The sequence below is a fragment of the Crocuta crocuta genome, unplaced genomic scaffold, assembly GCF_008692635.1.
Source record: "Crocuta crocuta isolate KB4526 unplaced genomic scaffold, BGI_CrCroc_1.0 scaffold225, whole genome shotgun sequence".
Lineage (NCBI taxonomy): Eukaryota > Metazoa > Chordata > Mammalia > Carnivora > Hyaenidae > Crocuta > Crocuta crocuta.
Genome location: NW_027530408.1, coordinates 1313770 through 1329592, shown reverse-complemented (window position 1 = coordinate 1329592; position 15823 = coordinate 1313770). Strand labels below are relative to the sequence as shown.

General features: G+C 36.4%; 1 protein-coding gene across 2 annotated transcripts in view; it reads right to left on the bottom strand.

Annotated features, from left to right (window-relative positions):
* PPP3CC (protein phosphatase 3 catalytic subunit gamma) overlaps positions 1–15823 on the bottom strand; it is a 102591-nt gene that overhangs the window by 27537 nt on the left and 59231 nt on the right. For both annotated transcript variants that reach the window (XM_077766608.1, XM_077766609.1), the window contains exons 5-10: positions 12006–12151; positions 10462–10601; positions 5425–5502; positions 5244–5338; positions 1358–1483; positions 540–611 (exon numbers count right to left, since the gene is read on the bottom strand). In XM_077766608.1, the coding sequence (XP_077622734.1) occupies positions 540–611; positions 1358–1483; positions 5244–5338; positions 5425–5502; positions 10462–10601; positions 12006–12151 (657 nt within the window). The remainder of the gene's footprint in view (positions 1–539; positions 612–1357; positions 1484–5243; positions 5339–5424; positions 5503–10461; positions 10602–12005; positions 12152–15823) is intronic.

Genomic DNA, 15823 nt, shown 5'->3' with positions numbered 1-15823 from the left:
AAAAAAACAAAACAACAAAAAACTGTAGCGGCACCTAGGTGGCTCAGTCAGTTATGCGTTTTGACTCTTGATTTTAGCTCAGGTCATGATCTCATGTTTTGTCGAGTTCGAGCCCCACACTGTGCTCTGCATGTACAGTGCAAAGCCTGCTTAGGATTCTCTCCCTCCCCCTCTCTGTCCCTCCCCTGCTCGCGCACGCGCCCTCTCTCTCAAGATAAACATTTTTTAAAACACTGTAAATGTTTGTGATACTATTATATGACCTCATTTTTGTTAAAAAGAAAAAAACAGGGAAAATATATGCCAAGATAAAAGATAACACAATATTACATCAAGATGTAAACAGCAGATATCTATGAGATGGCAGGATTATAAGTAACTTTTTTGTTTACTTATGGTTTCCTGTATTTTTCAAATTTCATTTTTCTGGAATGAACATAATTCTTTTTTAGTAAGACAAAGAAAATTATTCAAAACAAACTAAAACCAAAACCAAAACTTCTTCATTTCTAGTTCAAATGAGAAAAAGGCACGTTTACCTTCAAGTTCATCTTCAGAAATCAATTCATCATCAGAGCATATGTTGAGAACATTAACCAGCATCTCTGTGACTATACGAGAAGACAAAATAACCCAAAATTTATACAATTATTAAGGTACTTTCTCTACAATGATGTGGCTGTCTAAACATACATGTTAAAGAAAACATACATGTTAAATAAACATAGACAAAATGACTAGTCATTATGCCATTAAGAGTATTTGTAAAGAGTAGCATTAAATTTAGACCTCCTGGTTTATACAGAATTTGGGGAAATTACTTGCTTCAATAAAAGTCCAGTCTTGAAGATTCTATTGCATTAATTACTTGATTTCATGAGACTGCTGTCCAGAGACCTTTCCTCACTGATACGTACATGAAATGATTTCTTCCCATTTTACAAAGAAATTAAGTCACCATCTCTACATCCAACAGACTTGTTTTATATTTGCGTAGCTTATTTGTATAGGTGCACAAATAAAATTCTAAGGACAATATTTCCTTTTTAAATGTCTTTATCACTGAAGAAATCCCTGAGAGAATGGTGTAGTGACTTATGTTATTTTAACATCTTGATCATAGTAGGAGAGCTATTTTAAGTTGATACTTACAATAAGAAGAGCATAATCGACTAGAACTTCAATTTAAAAACTAAGTACCATTTAAAAACCTTTGTAGAAAACAAAGAAAATTTGAAAATACTTCTAAAAACTTTAAGAAAAACATTTCTGAACCATCGGGGGACTCATGCAAATACAAAAGTGTACTCCATCACTAATGAAGACAAATGATGGTCCAGATGCTTTAGTTCCTTACCTTTTTCCCCAACAAAAGGCAAAGACCACGTGAAAACGTCCATAAAGTTTGGAAGCCAGTAGGGGTGTGGAGAACAGTTAAACTGCCTGATATTCATGACATTGTTTTCATATTTTAACACAGCAGCTAAAAAGGAAAAAGCAAGAAAATCTGGCACAGAGGAACATAACATGGCAACTGGCATGTTTCATACAGCTGCATACCTACTAAATAGAACTCAGGAACTTACTCTCCATTTGTAAGTTCAGGATTCGGTATTTAAGAGCAGATGGAAAATCTTAAAGCTTTTTATACACTGCATTCTTTTAAGAATTACCCCAAGGAACAAAGTTACCTGAAGATCTCATATAATAAAAGTACAAAAGAAACTGAGCTCTGAAACTTTAAAGGGTCACTGCACAGTAACCATCTATAGAAATCTCAGGTTCCACATTAGAAAAATGTTGTCATAATTTCCATTTATAGGCCAAATGGTTACAATTACAGCTCTCTTTTGAAGGCAAGTATTTTTCATTAAATGAACACAGCCTATTTTGCTAGTTATTATCCAGAGCCAAGATTTTATAAACTCTGGGAGTTTATAGCATAGCAATTATCAATTCATAGTGGGGGATACAGATAGTGAACTTCGAGCAATTTACAAGGCTCAAAAGTAAATTAAATAATCTACATATATTTAGAGGATTAAAAAATAGCCATCTCTCCTTATAGCACAGTATATTGCTAGTATTGTATAAATGTTTAAATTAACCAGTTCATGTATTTGTACACATACTTTGGTACCAAACTGATTTTCTTTATATTTTATAAGTTTTAAAATCCAATTTCCGGGACTTCACCATGAACACAAGCACTGTGATGTTGTTTGGCATTACTCTCTTTACTCTTATTGTGATCATAAATATAATCGGGTATGAAGTACTCCAGAAATGAGATACAGGTCATTTCCTGATTCCTGTTTCTTTGCTTACTAAATGATTGCCTGGTGTGCTTAAAATTTAAGTTACTGGATGTCTAAAATGTATGCCATGGATTATAAAGAAAATACATGAAAGGAAGATTGTTTGCTCTTAGAAACCCAACACTGGATACAATGTTTTCATGTACATGTATTTTATTATGCATATATATTTTATTCAACAATTCCTTCAATCTACACAGAAAAAAAGAGGTGAGAGGTGGGTCTTTACAGTGCAAAATTATAAATGAAAGGAAAAAAATTGCTTTTGGGTATGTTCCCAGTGGAAACAAAAAAAATAGGAATAGAAATCTTTAAAAATCACTACTTAAGGATCTTTCATATAATCGCTGGAACTAAGAATTACTTGTTGGTACCAATATGCAAGAAAGAAAAGCAACAGATGAAGAAAGAGAAGAAGAAAAGGGGGAGAGAATTGTCTTGCAAGACAAGAGGTCTTGTCTTTCAAGAAAAGAGGTACTTCTGTGGGGAGTAATTAGGTACCAGCAGACATTGGTTCAGATGCCACTTTTTTTTTTCCCTAAGAAAAAAGTGTGAGAAACAACCAAGGAAAATAAGAATGTTTCAAGATAAAGTTACCATTATGTCAAAGTAAAAGGAATATTCCAGTAAACTGGACTGTGACTTTAAAAGTTTGCTAAAGGAATAATCAAGATCAATACCAGGTTAAATGGGCCAAAAATGAGCTGATGTTCAGTGAGCCAGGAAAGTGACTGCTGTTTTGGGTGGCATGTTTCAGTTATGCACACTGATAAATCCACCATGCAGTCAAGAGACACTCTTACCAGTGAGGTTTAAAAAGGGAGAAGGGACAGTCTTCATCATAAACATGAGGACTATAGCCACTAAGTGTCCTTGAAGAAGTTACCAACACAAGCAACACATAACATTCATAATGGAAGAAACCAGAACAAAACTAAGTCTCTAACATATTGAGCATATTAGGAAGAAGGAAATAAGAAACAACAGAGTTAGGGAGAAGCTGAGTGTTGTGGCTAGATAGCTAAGATAGCTAAGACTCAGAAAAGAATGACAAGATGTAAAGAACTATGCAGCTGGGAGAGAACTTAAGCCAAAGAAGTGTTTTTAAAAATGAATCAGAAGCCACTGAAGGACACACTGAGATGAAGGATTCAAATCAGATGGAATGAGATGTGCCATTCCATAGTTTCTCTTTACACAGGCTCAGGTTACGTAGTGAGTATACTGTGGACCGCTTTTAAACCTGACTCCCCACCTGCATATACAAGGTATGACTATAAAGTAATGAGACTTAAGAAACCACCAACTACAAACACACCAGACCTTATATATGAGATGAGTGTGGTCCTTTGACGTAGTCATACAAGGCACAACAACTGTAAAATGTTATAGTATTATAGCAATGTAGAGGTTCACGGATGCTTTTTAATATTTATTTTTATTATTCCAACTTATCTTCAACAACTCTATATGGCAGGTATTTTAAAGATTCACTGAGGCTCAGAGAAGTTAAGTATCTTGTTAAATGTGAAATTAAGTGTCATGTTTACTGTGGATTGAAAAGTGAAGCAGGGCTAGACTAGATTTTCTGACTCTTAGCTTATCAGTGCCCTTTCCAATACACCTTGCTGCCTTACCGTGTGTTTAATCCAAAGATACTGCCATTACTCAAAACTCTTTTGGAACTCCTCTTGTGGAATTGCCTCCAGACCCATTTTATAAGCAACACAGGAAAAACCAGTCTCATTACCCTATAATCATACCTTGTTTCTGAACCCAAATGGTATCATCTAGCTTGATCACTCACCTTATTCACCAGTCTTGACTCCGAATAACTTTTGGCTGTTCCAAAAATCAAATCCACCCTCAAAGGACGAAGGTTTCCCATCACTGAGGATAATCAAAAGAATGTGTCGCAGACTCTGAAGGCAATGCCAAAAGAGGAGTTCCAAAAACGTTTTGAGCAGTGGCAGCATTGTTGGAATAAGCGTGTAGCTTCCCAAAGTAACTACTGTGAAGGGACAATACTCACCTGGGTATATACGCTCTGGCATGTTTGTATTAAAGTCCTATTATTTTATAGCCATACTTCATAAACAACAAAATAGTTACAGAGGGTGTCACAGAGGACATTACAGAGGAAGTCTGCCCTGATACAAAGCTTACAATTTAAAAATTAATTTAATTAATTTTAATTAAAAATTAAAAGTTAATTTAATTTAAAAATTAAAAAAAAAAAGATTTCAGGGCACCTGGCTGGCTCAGTCAGTAGAGCATGTGACTCTTGATCTCAAGGTCATGAGTTCAAGGCCCCGCCACACTGGGCATACTTAAAAAAAAATTTCAATAGGATAAAGTTTTAGAATGAGAATTTCTGGATGAAGGCATATGTATATTTAATCCTCTTTTTTTTGTATGGGAAATAGGGGTTTAGAAAAATTACATGACAGATGTAAAGTCACACTATTAGTTTCTGGCAGGGATTGGACTAAAGTGATCCTTCTTAATTTTCTATGGTATTCACTCTGCCTGTACCATTCCTGAAGAAAACCAAAAATAGCTTAATAATTCACATTAAAACACCAAACAGTAACATTTTATTGAGGTACTGTTACAAATAAATTCACCAAAACTAATAATTTACGGTGACTATTTTGACTTGAACCCAAAGTAATTTATTCATCTTATATTTTGATTCACGAATACAAATCAGACCTATTATTTATTTATAGAGCTCAATATTCCTTATGAAATGAAAACCAAGCAGTAGCCTAAATTGTACACTTTTTGGCCTTTGTTTCAACTAAGACCTCTTTTCTTTTTATTTAAAATGTATATATTTTAAAACTACACACACACATGATTAAACTAGAGCTCTCACATTTACTCACAAATTCAAACTCAAATATCGCTGGACTCCTTTACCTTTATTGTTATAGACATCTAGGTAATTGGGGGCAGAGAAAATTGTTATGAGTGATGGAAAGCCTGTTGTTTGGCTCTTCCTGTACATTCGATACCTGGAAGAGAAATAATAGTCTGTCTGTCTTAATACTAAAGGCAAAAACCCCGCGGTGATATTTGGTATAGTGTAAATCTAACTTACCCAGCATCTTGGGCTTCATGGGCTCTGATTATTGATAACAAATTATTGTTCTGCAAGAATTCACAAACTGCAGGGTAACTGGAAAAGAAAATTAGAAAATATAATAATTCAGAACGTTTTAAACAATTGTTTTTTAATAGGGGGAAGGGGAAAAGTCAAGATGACGTTAGTTGAATTTGTTTCAAAACTACAGGTTTTTGACATATCACTGGACTTTTATCAATGTTTGTTTGTTTGTTTATTTACTTATTTATTGGAGAGAGAGAGAGCAAGTAGGGGAGGAGCAGAGACAGAGGGAGACACAGAATCCAAAACAGGCTCCAGGCTTTGAGCTGTCAGCACAGAGCCCAATGCAGGGCTCAAACCCACGAACCTCAGGAACCTGAGCTGAACTTGGATGCTTAACTGACTGAGCCACCCAGGTGCCCCACCACTGAACTTGTATTTATGGCTTAGCAATCATCACTGTTTTTCCACTTCATGAATATAACTCATTCCAGATCAAATATACAGATAACAGATAACCTTAGGACATAAAAAGAGTTCCCCTATCTTTTAACTGTTTTTGTCTTAATCCATAATAATAATAATAATACAACACCAAAACTGTTCTTCGTGTCTTGATACAAAAAAAAAGTACCAGGGAGAGAGAGAGAGAAGGAGAGAGAGAGAGACTCTGTGTGTGTGTGTGTGTGTGTGTGTGTGTGTGTGGTGTGAGTGAAAGAGAGAGAAAGATATTAGTTGCTAAAAACTGAACATACAATTTTCAAATTGTCAAACTGCTTGAAAAGTTAAAGAATCTACTTACAGCTTCATAGGTAATATCTATGCCAAATTAATATTATGCAGGAATATTTCAGGAGTAAATGGAAATATTACACCCAACCATATTCTAATGAAAGGTCTGATATTTACATTTGCTCCTAACATTTTCTTTCAGAATTGTTACCTTTCTACATTTTCTTTCATTATCTTTCTATCTTTCTACACTTCCTATCTTTCTGATAGGAAGAACTGGAAAATACCAAATTATCCTGGAATTATCCAATTGTTAATTATTTATTTATTTATTTTGAGAGAGACTGAGAGAGAGCACTAGCAGGGGAGGGGCAGAGAGAGAGGGAGAGACAGAATCCCAAGCAGGCTCAGCACTGGCAGTGCGGAGCCCAGTGTGAGGCTTGAACCCATGAACCATGAGATCATGAGCAAGAGTCATGAGCTGAGACCAAGAGTAGGATGCTTAAACAACTGAGCCAATCAGGCGCCCCAATTATTTATTTTATGTTTAAATCTTTGTTATTATGCTCATTAGAAAATATTAACTTTTAAAATAGATTTTACATTCACATGGTATAAAACTGAAAGATACAAATGGTTATAAAATGAAATGCTCCCCTTCTCTCTTTTTTTAAGTTTATTTCTTTCTTTTTAGTAATCTCTACACCCAACATGGGGCTCAGACTCTTGACCCCAAGATCACTGAGTCAGCTAGGCACCCTTAAATGCCTTCCTTCTTCCTATGTCAGCTTCCAGCTACCCTAGATGCAACCAACATTCCTAGTTTCTGTGAGTTCCCTTTAAAAGATATGCCTGTAGGCATACCTTGGAGATATTGTTTGTTCTGTTCCACACCACCACAACAAAGCAAATACCAAAATAAAGCGAGTCAAGTGAATTTTCTGGTTTCCCAGTGCATAATAATGTTTACATTATACTGTAGTCTATTGAGTGTATAATAACATTATGTCTAAAAAACAATGTACATACCTTAATTTAAAAATACTTTATTGCCAAAAATACTAACCACAATCTCAGATTTCAGTGGCTTTAATCACTGATCACAGATCACCATAACAAATAAAATAACAATAAAAAAAGTTTGAAATACAGGGAGAATTACCAAAATGTGACACACAGGGACATGAAGTGAGCAAATGCTTTTGGAAAAATAACACCAAGAAAAAAAAAAAGAGAAAAATAACACCAAGAGACGTGCCCAACACAGGACTGCCCCCACCTTCAATGTGTAAAAAATCTCAGTACCTACGAAGCGCAATACAGCAAAGTGCAATAAAATGAGGTATGCCAGTATTTTATATCAGTATACAAAGGTTGGGTTTTTTTTCTTTTTTCTTTTTTAAAAATAGCTTCATTGTGTAGTCTGGCACATTCCATTGACTGAATATACCACAAGGTATTTAACTAGTCTTCTATTGAACATCTAGATTGTTTTAAATCTTTTATCATAAATAATACAGCAGTGAGGGGCACCTGGGTAGCTCAGTTGGTTAAGCGTCTGGCTAAAGCGTCAAGATTCGTGGGATGGAGCTTGCTTGAGATTCTCTCTCTCTCTGTCCCTCCTCTACTCATGCTTTCTCTCTCAAAATAAATAAATAAACATTCAAAAATAATAATAATACAGCACTGAATAACCTTGAACTGACCCCTGAATAATGCAGGGAGTGCTGCCTTCTCACACAGTCAAAAACCTGTGTAACTTTTATAGCTGAGTAACTGTATAACTTTTTTTCACATGTATACCTCTTTTTAAGTAGGCACCATGCCCAATGTGGGGCCTAAACTCACAACCATGAGATCAAGAGTCGCAGGCTCTACGGACTGAGCCAGCCAGACATCCCTGGTGTATATAACTTTTGACTCCCCAAAAACTTAACTTCTGGCCTGTTGACCAGAAACATTACCCACAACAGTCAACTGACAGATATTTTGTATGTTGTAGGTATCATATACTGTATTCTTATGCTGAAATAAGCTAGAGAAAAGAAAATGTTGTTAGAAATATCATAAGGAAGAAAAAATACATTTATAGTGCTATATTATATTTATACTTAAAAATCCATGTAGGAGTGCCTGGGTGGCTCAGTCAGTTAAGCGTCTGACACCTGATTTCAGCTCAGGTCATGAGCTCGTGGCTCTCATGATCTCTATGGTGGGAACGTAGAGCCTGCTTGGGATTCTCCCTTTTTTTCTGTCCCTTGTCCATCCTCTCTCTCTTAAAATAAATAAATAAACTTAAAAAAAAATCCGTGTATAAGTGGACCTGCATAGTTCAAATGCATCTTGTTCAAGGGTCAGCTGTACATACATTTTACGCATTTGCACATTTACATAATTGATTCTTGTTATTTGCAGTAACTATGTTCTATGAAGTTGTTGCAAAAACTAGATTGGCCAAAATTGAACCACTGCTTCTACAGAAAATACATAGTTAGGGTCCTGTGAGCCTCTGGTCACATATTCATTAACCAATCAATATATAACCTTGTTTTATGTGTGTTTCTGTGGAAGGACATCTTATGTAATACATACTGTTGATGCACTAACATGGAACTCATGGACAACAATGTCACAAATCCTTTCTGAATTAGGTTTATATAACCTACATGTATTTTCTCTGTAAGGCACATCACAGCCTTCTTATATGTAGAAAAGCTAGATAGCACTTAAGCACTATGCTTGGAGGCCATTTTACACAGCAAAATTGCCAACAAAGAATGTGAGAATTGTTGCACTAAATGGATCACAGAAAGAATGGTATAATGATAGTCTTACGGTATGAAAGTTGAAACAAGAAGGCAGAGCAGCTCCTTGTTAGCCTCAGTTAGGAACACACATGGGGTGACTTGAATTTTGCATCACTCTGCATGTGTGCATGTCTGTGAATGGCCACAAAAGTGCTGTGAGCGGTGACTTTGTGGTTATAAATAATTCTCTGTAAGTAGGCAAATTTACAGCTCAGAATTCATAAATAACGAGGATTGACTTATAGCTATAGGATTACATATTATAAGTAGAATTTCTGGTTCAAAGGCCCCAGGCATTTATAATTGAGAGATACTGTCAAGCTGATCTCCAAAGATATTGTACCGGTTTATATTGTACAAACAATAAAAAAGAAACTATGCTATTTATTTTAAGCAATATAAAGAAAAGTTAAAAAAATTTAATGTTTATTTATTTTTGAGAAAGAGAGAAAGAGAGAGAAAGAGACAGAGCATGGGTGGGGGAGGGGTAGAGAGAAAGGGAGACACAGAATCCAAAGCAGGCTCCAGGCTCTGAGCTGGAAGCCGTGTGGAACTCAAACACCACGAGATCATGACCTGAAGCTGGACACTTAACCAACTGAGCCACCTATACGCCCCAAGAGAAGTAAAATTTAAATGATTCATAAAGGAATAAGACAAGGTTGCTTAGAAGAATGTTAAAACTATGGCAATTTTGAGGCTCTTTACTTTTTGTATGTAGTTTTCAATTCATGAATGTACTATCTTAGGCACTTAACAGATTTTTTTTAAGGGGACTACATACATGCATTACTTGTCACCGTAAAATATTGGAACTAAAAATATTTAGACTTCAAACCTCCCTCTATCTTCCTATTTTTGAATAGTAGAACACAATAAAAGCTCACATGTGAGATTTAAGACAACAGTCAACTTCCAGGAAATGTCCTGGGCTTAGTTCACAATGTCCTGTTCTTTTTATATCTTTGCCTATAGCAGTGGTTCCAAAAGTTGGAGAGCTTTTAAAAAAATAACAGGATTTTCCTGTCTCAGCTCTACTCAATCAGAATCTCTGGGGGAAGAGTCAACAAACCTTTATTTTTAAGAAAGCTTATAGATGATGTTTGGGACAAATAATCAAGATCATTCAGAGTCTAAAAATAACATTTAAGCCCTGCAAGACACTCTGTTTGATCATGTTCAGTATATTACACTTAGGTGTCATGAGGGTACTCTTATATGAGAGCACAATTAAGATATAAAAAACTGGGGCGCCTGGGTGGCTCAGTTGGTTAAGCGTTCGACTTTGGCTCAGGTCATGATCTCAAGGCTTTTGAATTCAAGCCCCACATCGGGCTCTGTGATGACAGCATGGAGCCTGGAGACTGCTTCAGATTCTGTGTCTCCCCACCGCCCCCACTCTGCCTGTCTGTCTCTTTCTCTAAAATAAATAAATGTTAAAAAAAATTCTTTTAAAAAGATATAAAAAACAAAACTTTGAGCACTAGCTTACCTGTAAAAATAAGAGCACCCTCGGACAGTGTTGTGGGTATAGTGCTCCAAGGTCTTCTCACTGCCATAATCCTCTGAGGGATCAGACCAAAGCAGGTCACACACTGGCCCAAAGGCAGGAGGTTCTTTAAACCTGTCTAACTAGAAGACACACAAGAGCCAAAAGAAGAAAAATCATGAAAGCAAAAGACCTTTTGGAAACTGGTATGTGTCAAAAGCCAAAACCTCCCACCCACAAGAATGTCTTCAGAGAAAAGGCTGCAAGCCCCTTCAAGAACTGTTCCTTTAGGAAGAAAATGAACATTTAACAAATTTGGATATGCAATTTTTATTTTTGTTTTTAAATAAATTTTTATAAATATCCCTGTCATCTAAGAAAAGGACTCCTTTACATCCTAATCTTAAAAGCAGTACTCATTTAATTTGAATGTGAAATCAACCACTATAGAGATATACTATCATTGAGAAAGACTATGGAAAGTTTATTTCAACTGCCTAGGTAAGCTAAGGTTACCATCAGAGTAGGAAATGTTTTACAACGGTTCTGTTCATTGTTTACCTCATTCCAACAGAGATTTCCAGTTTTATTTTGTAAAGGACTTTCATCCTTTCCATTCTATGAAGTGGAGGCATTTCAATGTAAGTTATTAATTTAAGCCTTTAGTCACTGCTGCTTTGGTTAGTAACATAAAAACCAAGACAAAAGGAGTAACTAAAGGAGCTGAGAACTTCTACTAAAGCGAAAGGAGAGCATTTTCTTAATACAATTGGTTCAGAATTGCAAACCTCAAGACTTACAATGTAAAAGAGAAATTCTGGTTACTTTAAAGACAGTAAGGCGGCAGAGATCTAGGCACACCCTCTTACCCTGAGGACAGTAACTATAATTCAGAGAAAAGTTTTAGAAATAGAAAAATCGATAATTTCAGTACCTACACAGACAGGTAAAAGAATACAAAGGTAGAGAAAAGAAGATGGTAATGTAGACAACAGAAATGAAACAGGATCGATCATCTTTTTAGAAGTCGTGAAAATAATAATCACCAACTCACACAAGTACAGCAATCTAAACTCGATCATTTAAAATGTCAAAGTCAAGAAATTTCAGAGCTAGAAGTCCTCAGACCATCCATTCTAACTTCCTTACTTCCCAGAGAAGAAAATGTGACTAAGAGTTAAGGGATTTGGTCATGGCTGCACAATTAACTGCAGGAGAGGGATTAGAACCCTGATGTCCTTCCTTTTGTACTGCTACACAATTTATTTGAAGTCTCAGGGCTGTACTCAAAATATGTTGTTTCTACTTGGCAAAAGTACAGATTTCATTAAAATTTACAGAAAATTCCTGAAGACATATAGCAAAATGTTAACAGTAGTTATCTCCCAGTAATGACATTATAGATGATTTCTATTTTTTTTACTTTTGATTATCAGTATTTAACATTTTTGAGATAGAGGAGGCATATTAGCTGACTGCAAACAAACAAAAACCAAACCTAAACTAAGAATATATATACTCCACGAAACTAATGAAAGATTACTTACTTTCCTAATGTCATCTAAACTAGTAATTTCAGGTGACATCCCTCCGTGTACACACAGGAACTGCTGGTTTAAGAGGGCAGCAAGAGGAAGACAGTCAAATGTCTCCATACACGCATCATATACCTGTTCAGAATATTTGATTCGACCTATCAAAAAAGGAAAAACAATCAAAGGAAGAGAAGCTAAAATTTATCAATATAGGACAGAAAATTATGAAGCTACATCAAAGCCATTTATTTCAGGCAAATTTGAAACCACAGTCATCTTTATAAAAATATTCTTGAGAAGTTGTGGATAAAAGGTAAACAAAATCTCCTCTAAAGACAAGTGTGACCTTGGATTAACTTTCTATCTCTTTTGCCCTGGAAACTTGATAAGGTGAATGTCAGCTGTGTTATTAGGCAACATTGCTTATGATAAAAAAGTCACTCAATTACCTGGTGGGAAGCTATAGCTTTGGACTTCTGAGTGGGATGACTCAAGGTATGTCCCTGTGGGACCCTGGAATCTATACCAATAAAGCTTCTATGGGAGATACTGGCAATTGTGCTATATGAGGCTTCTAATCCACGGTGGCTCCCTTCTCTGCACAATGTGGATGTTGTTTCCCTGTACCTGAACTGTGACTTGGAGGGGGCTGGGGAAGGGGAAGGAGGTGAAAGTCAGAAAACCTTCAGACTGCTTACCCACTCCTATGAGGACTACTCTACTGAAAAGGGATGACTGGCCCTGCCCCCTTCCTGGGCTGTATCCTCCTAAGTAGATAAATGCCTGGGTGGCTCAGTCAGTTGGGTGTCTGACTTTGGCCTAGCTCATGATCTTGCCATTCCCAAGTTCAAGCCCTGCCTCGGGAGTCTGGAACCTGTTTTGGATTCTGTGTCTCCCTCTCTCAGTCTCTCCCCCATTCTCTCTCTCTCTCCCCCCAAAATAAACATTAAATTTAAAAAAAAGAGTAATCAATAAAATATCAGTAATCTTTGCTCATGATATTTAAGGTCTTTAAGCAAATTTTGTCTTGATTCTATTTTATGTAAAAATGCTCATCTTAATGAACTGTATTTTGATGTGGTTATTGTGTTGGGGCCAAAATACTCCAGTGGGCAGAGGGTAGGGTCTCCACAATTATCTAGAAAGAATCCATCATGAACTAACAGGTGGGAAACTGAAAGATGGCTTTAGTTTAAAAAGAAAAGGAATATTTTCTTCTTCTCAGCCTTGGATTTCAGAGTCAAGCCATGCTTGGAAGTGCATGTTGGTAGAGAAGGACAGAGGTCATACAGGCAGGCAGCTCTACAGAACCAAGCTCCTTCTCTTCCAAGATTCTGTGAAGATGAGACAGAGCCTACAGGACCTAGAGGCCAAAGCTACAGCAGGTGAGTTAGACTATGCAGTTGATAATTTTTTGTGTATTTCCTTCCTGTGTTCAAGTATCAGAGCCTGGTCGTGGCAAGGTTTTGGGAGAATAAAGTGAAGGGTGATGGTCTAGAGTTGGGCCAGAGTTTAATGCATGGTTGGCATCCAGACACATCTAGAGAGACATTCCTAAAGGGAAGGTATAAACCATGGGACCATATTTGAGGTTATAAAGCTTTGTATCCCTGAATGTGAAGATTTTCTCTATCTTGCCAAGATTTGAGGACATTAAGGGAGTTTGTGGGCTCCTTTAAAAACTTTCAGAGCATTCTCTATTACCATGACAGCAGTTAAGGTCATCTTTTTCACAACATATGCTAACTCTATTATGACAGCCGAGTTAATAAGAGCCAGATCTTAGGCATCTTTACATCTCCTTACAACTATATCCTTATATTCTTTTTATTTGAACACTTAAATTTTGGCTATTATGAAAGTAGATTCACATTGGCCATAAAGTCTATGAGAAAAAAAATCAAACAAACAAAAAAATTCTTTCATGTAGGCAGTGACTGATTTTTTCTCCTGAAAATCCTTTGTAGCTAGAGCTCTCTCTGTTGTCAATGTCAATAAGAAATTCTCCTCTAAGGGGGCACCTGCATAGCTCAGTCAGTTGAGTGACTGACTCTTGATTTCAGCTCTGGTCATGATCTCATAGTTTGTGGGATCAAGCCCCACACTGGACTCTGCACTGACAGCACAAAGCCTGCTTGGGATTCTCCCTTTCCTCTCTCTGCCCCTCCCCCCACTACCATAAGCATGCATGCTCTCTCTTTCTCTCTTTCATAAAATAAATAAATAAACTTAAAAAAAAAAAAAGAAATTCCTCTGTAAGAATCTTAAGCTTGCATATAGATGGGAATTCTTTTTAACTGAAGTATAGCTGACATGCAATGTCATATTAGTTTCAGATGTACGACATGGTATTCAATAATTCTATACAATATGTGATGCTCGCCATGGTAAGAGTAGTTACCATCTTCATCATACAGTTATTACAGTATTATTATTATTTTTTAATATTTATTCTAGAGAGACAGACAGACAGACAGAGGACGAGCAGGGGAGGGACAGAGAAAGAGGGAGATACAGAACCCAAAGCAGGCTCCAGACTCTGAGCTGTCAACACAGAGCCCAATGAGGGGCTCGAACCCACGAACTGCGAGATCATGACCTAAGCTGGAGTCAGACCCCTAACCAACTGAGCGACCAGGTGCTCCTAGTTATTATAATATTATTGACTATATGCTCTATGCTATACCTTTCATCCTTGTGACTTATTTATTTTCTAAATGGAAGTTTGTATCTCTTAATCACCTTAACCCATTTGGTCCATTCTCCCATATTTCCCTTCTGGCAACCATATTTGTTCTATGTATTGATGATATTTATGAGTTGGTTTCTGGTTTTGCTTTGTTTTTCAGGTTCCACATATAAGTGAAATCATATGGTATTTGTCTTTCTCTGTCTGATTCTCTGATTCATTTCACTTAATATAATATCCTCTAGGTCCATCTATGTTACCACAAATGACAGGATTTCATTCTTTATTACGGCTGAGTAATATTCCTGTGTGTGTATGTGTATGTGTGTGTGTGTGTGTGTGTGTGTGTGTGTGTCTTCTTTATATATTTATCATATTTATCTATCAAGGGACAATTGGGTTGCTTCCATATCTTGACTACAGTAAATAATGCTGCAATAAACATAAAGGTGCATTTATCTTTCAAATTAGTATTTTTGTTTTCTTTGCCTAAATACCTAAGTGATGGAATTACTGGATCATATGGTACTTCTTTTTTTAATTTTTTAAGTAAACTCTATAGTGTTTTCCATACTGGCTGCACCAATTTACACTCCCATCAACAGTATCCAAGGGTTCCCCTTTCTCCCTATCCTTGCCAACACTTGTTATTTCTTGTCTTTTTGATCCTAGCCATTCTGACTAGTGTGAGGTGATATAGCTCATTGTGGTTTTGATTTTCCCATGATGAGTACTGATGCTAAACATCTTTCTATGTGTCTGTTGGCCATCTGTAGGTCTTCTTTGGATAAACTTCTATGAATGACTCAAAAGAATTTCTTAGCCTACTTCCAAAAGGATACCAAGTCTGGAGAAAGATGGCAAGCAATACAGTGTCTTAATTCTATTTTGTACATTAAAACAGGAGGCTACAGAAGAAACAAGTGTTGGTGAGGATGTGGAGAAAAAGCAACCCTTGTGCACTGACGGTGGGAATGCAAACTGGTACAGCCATCTGTGGAAACCTGTATGGAGGTTCCTCAAAAAATTAAAAATTGAACTACCCTATGATTCAGTAATCGCACTAGTGGGTATTTACCGAAAGAATACAAAAACACTAATTTGAAAGGATATGTTCACTCTTATGTTTATTGCAACACTA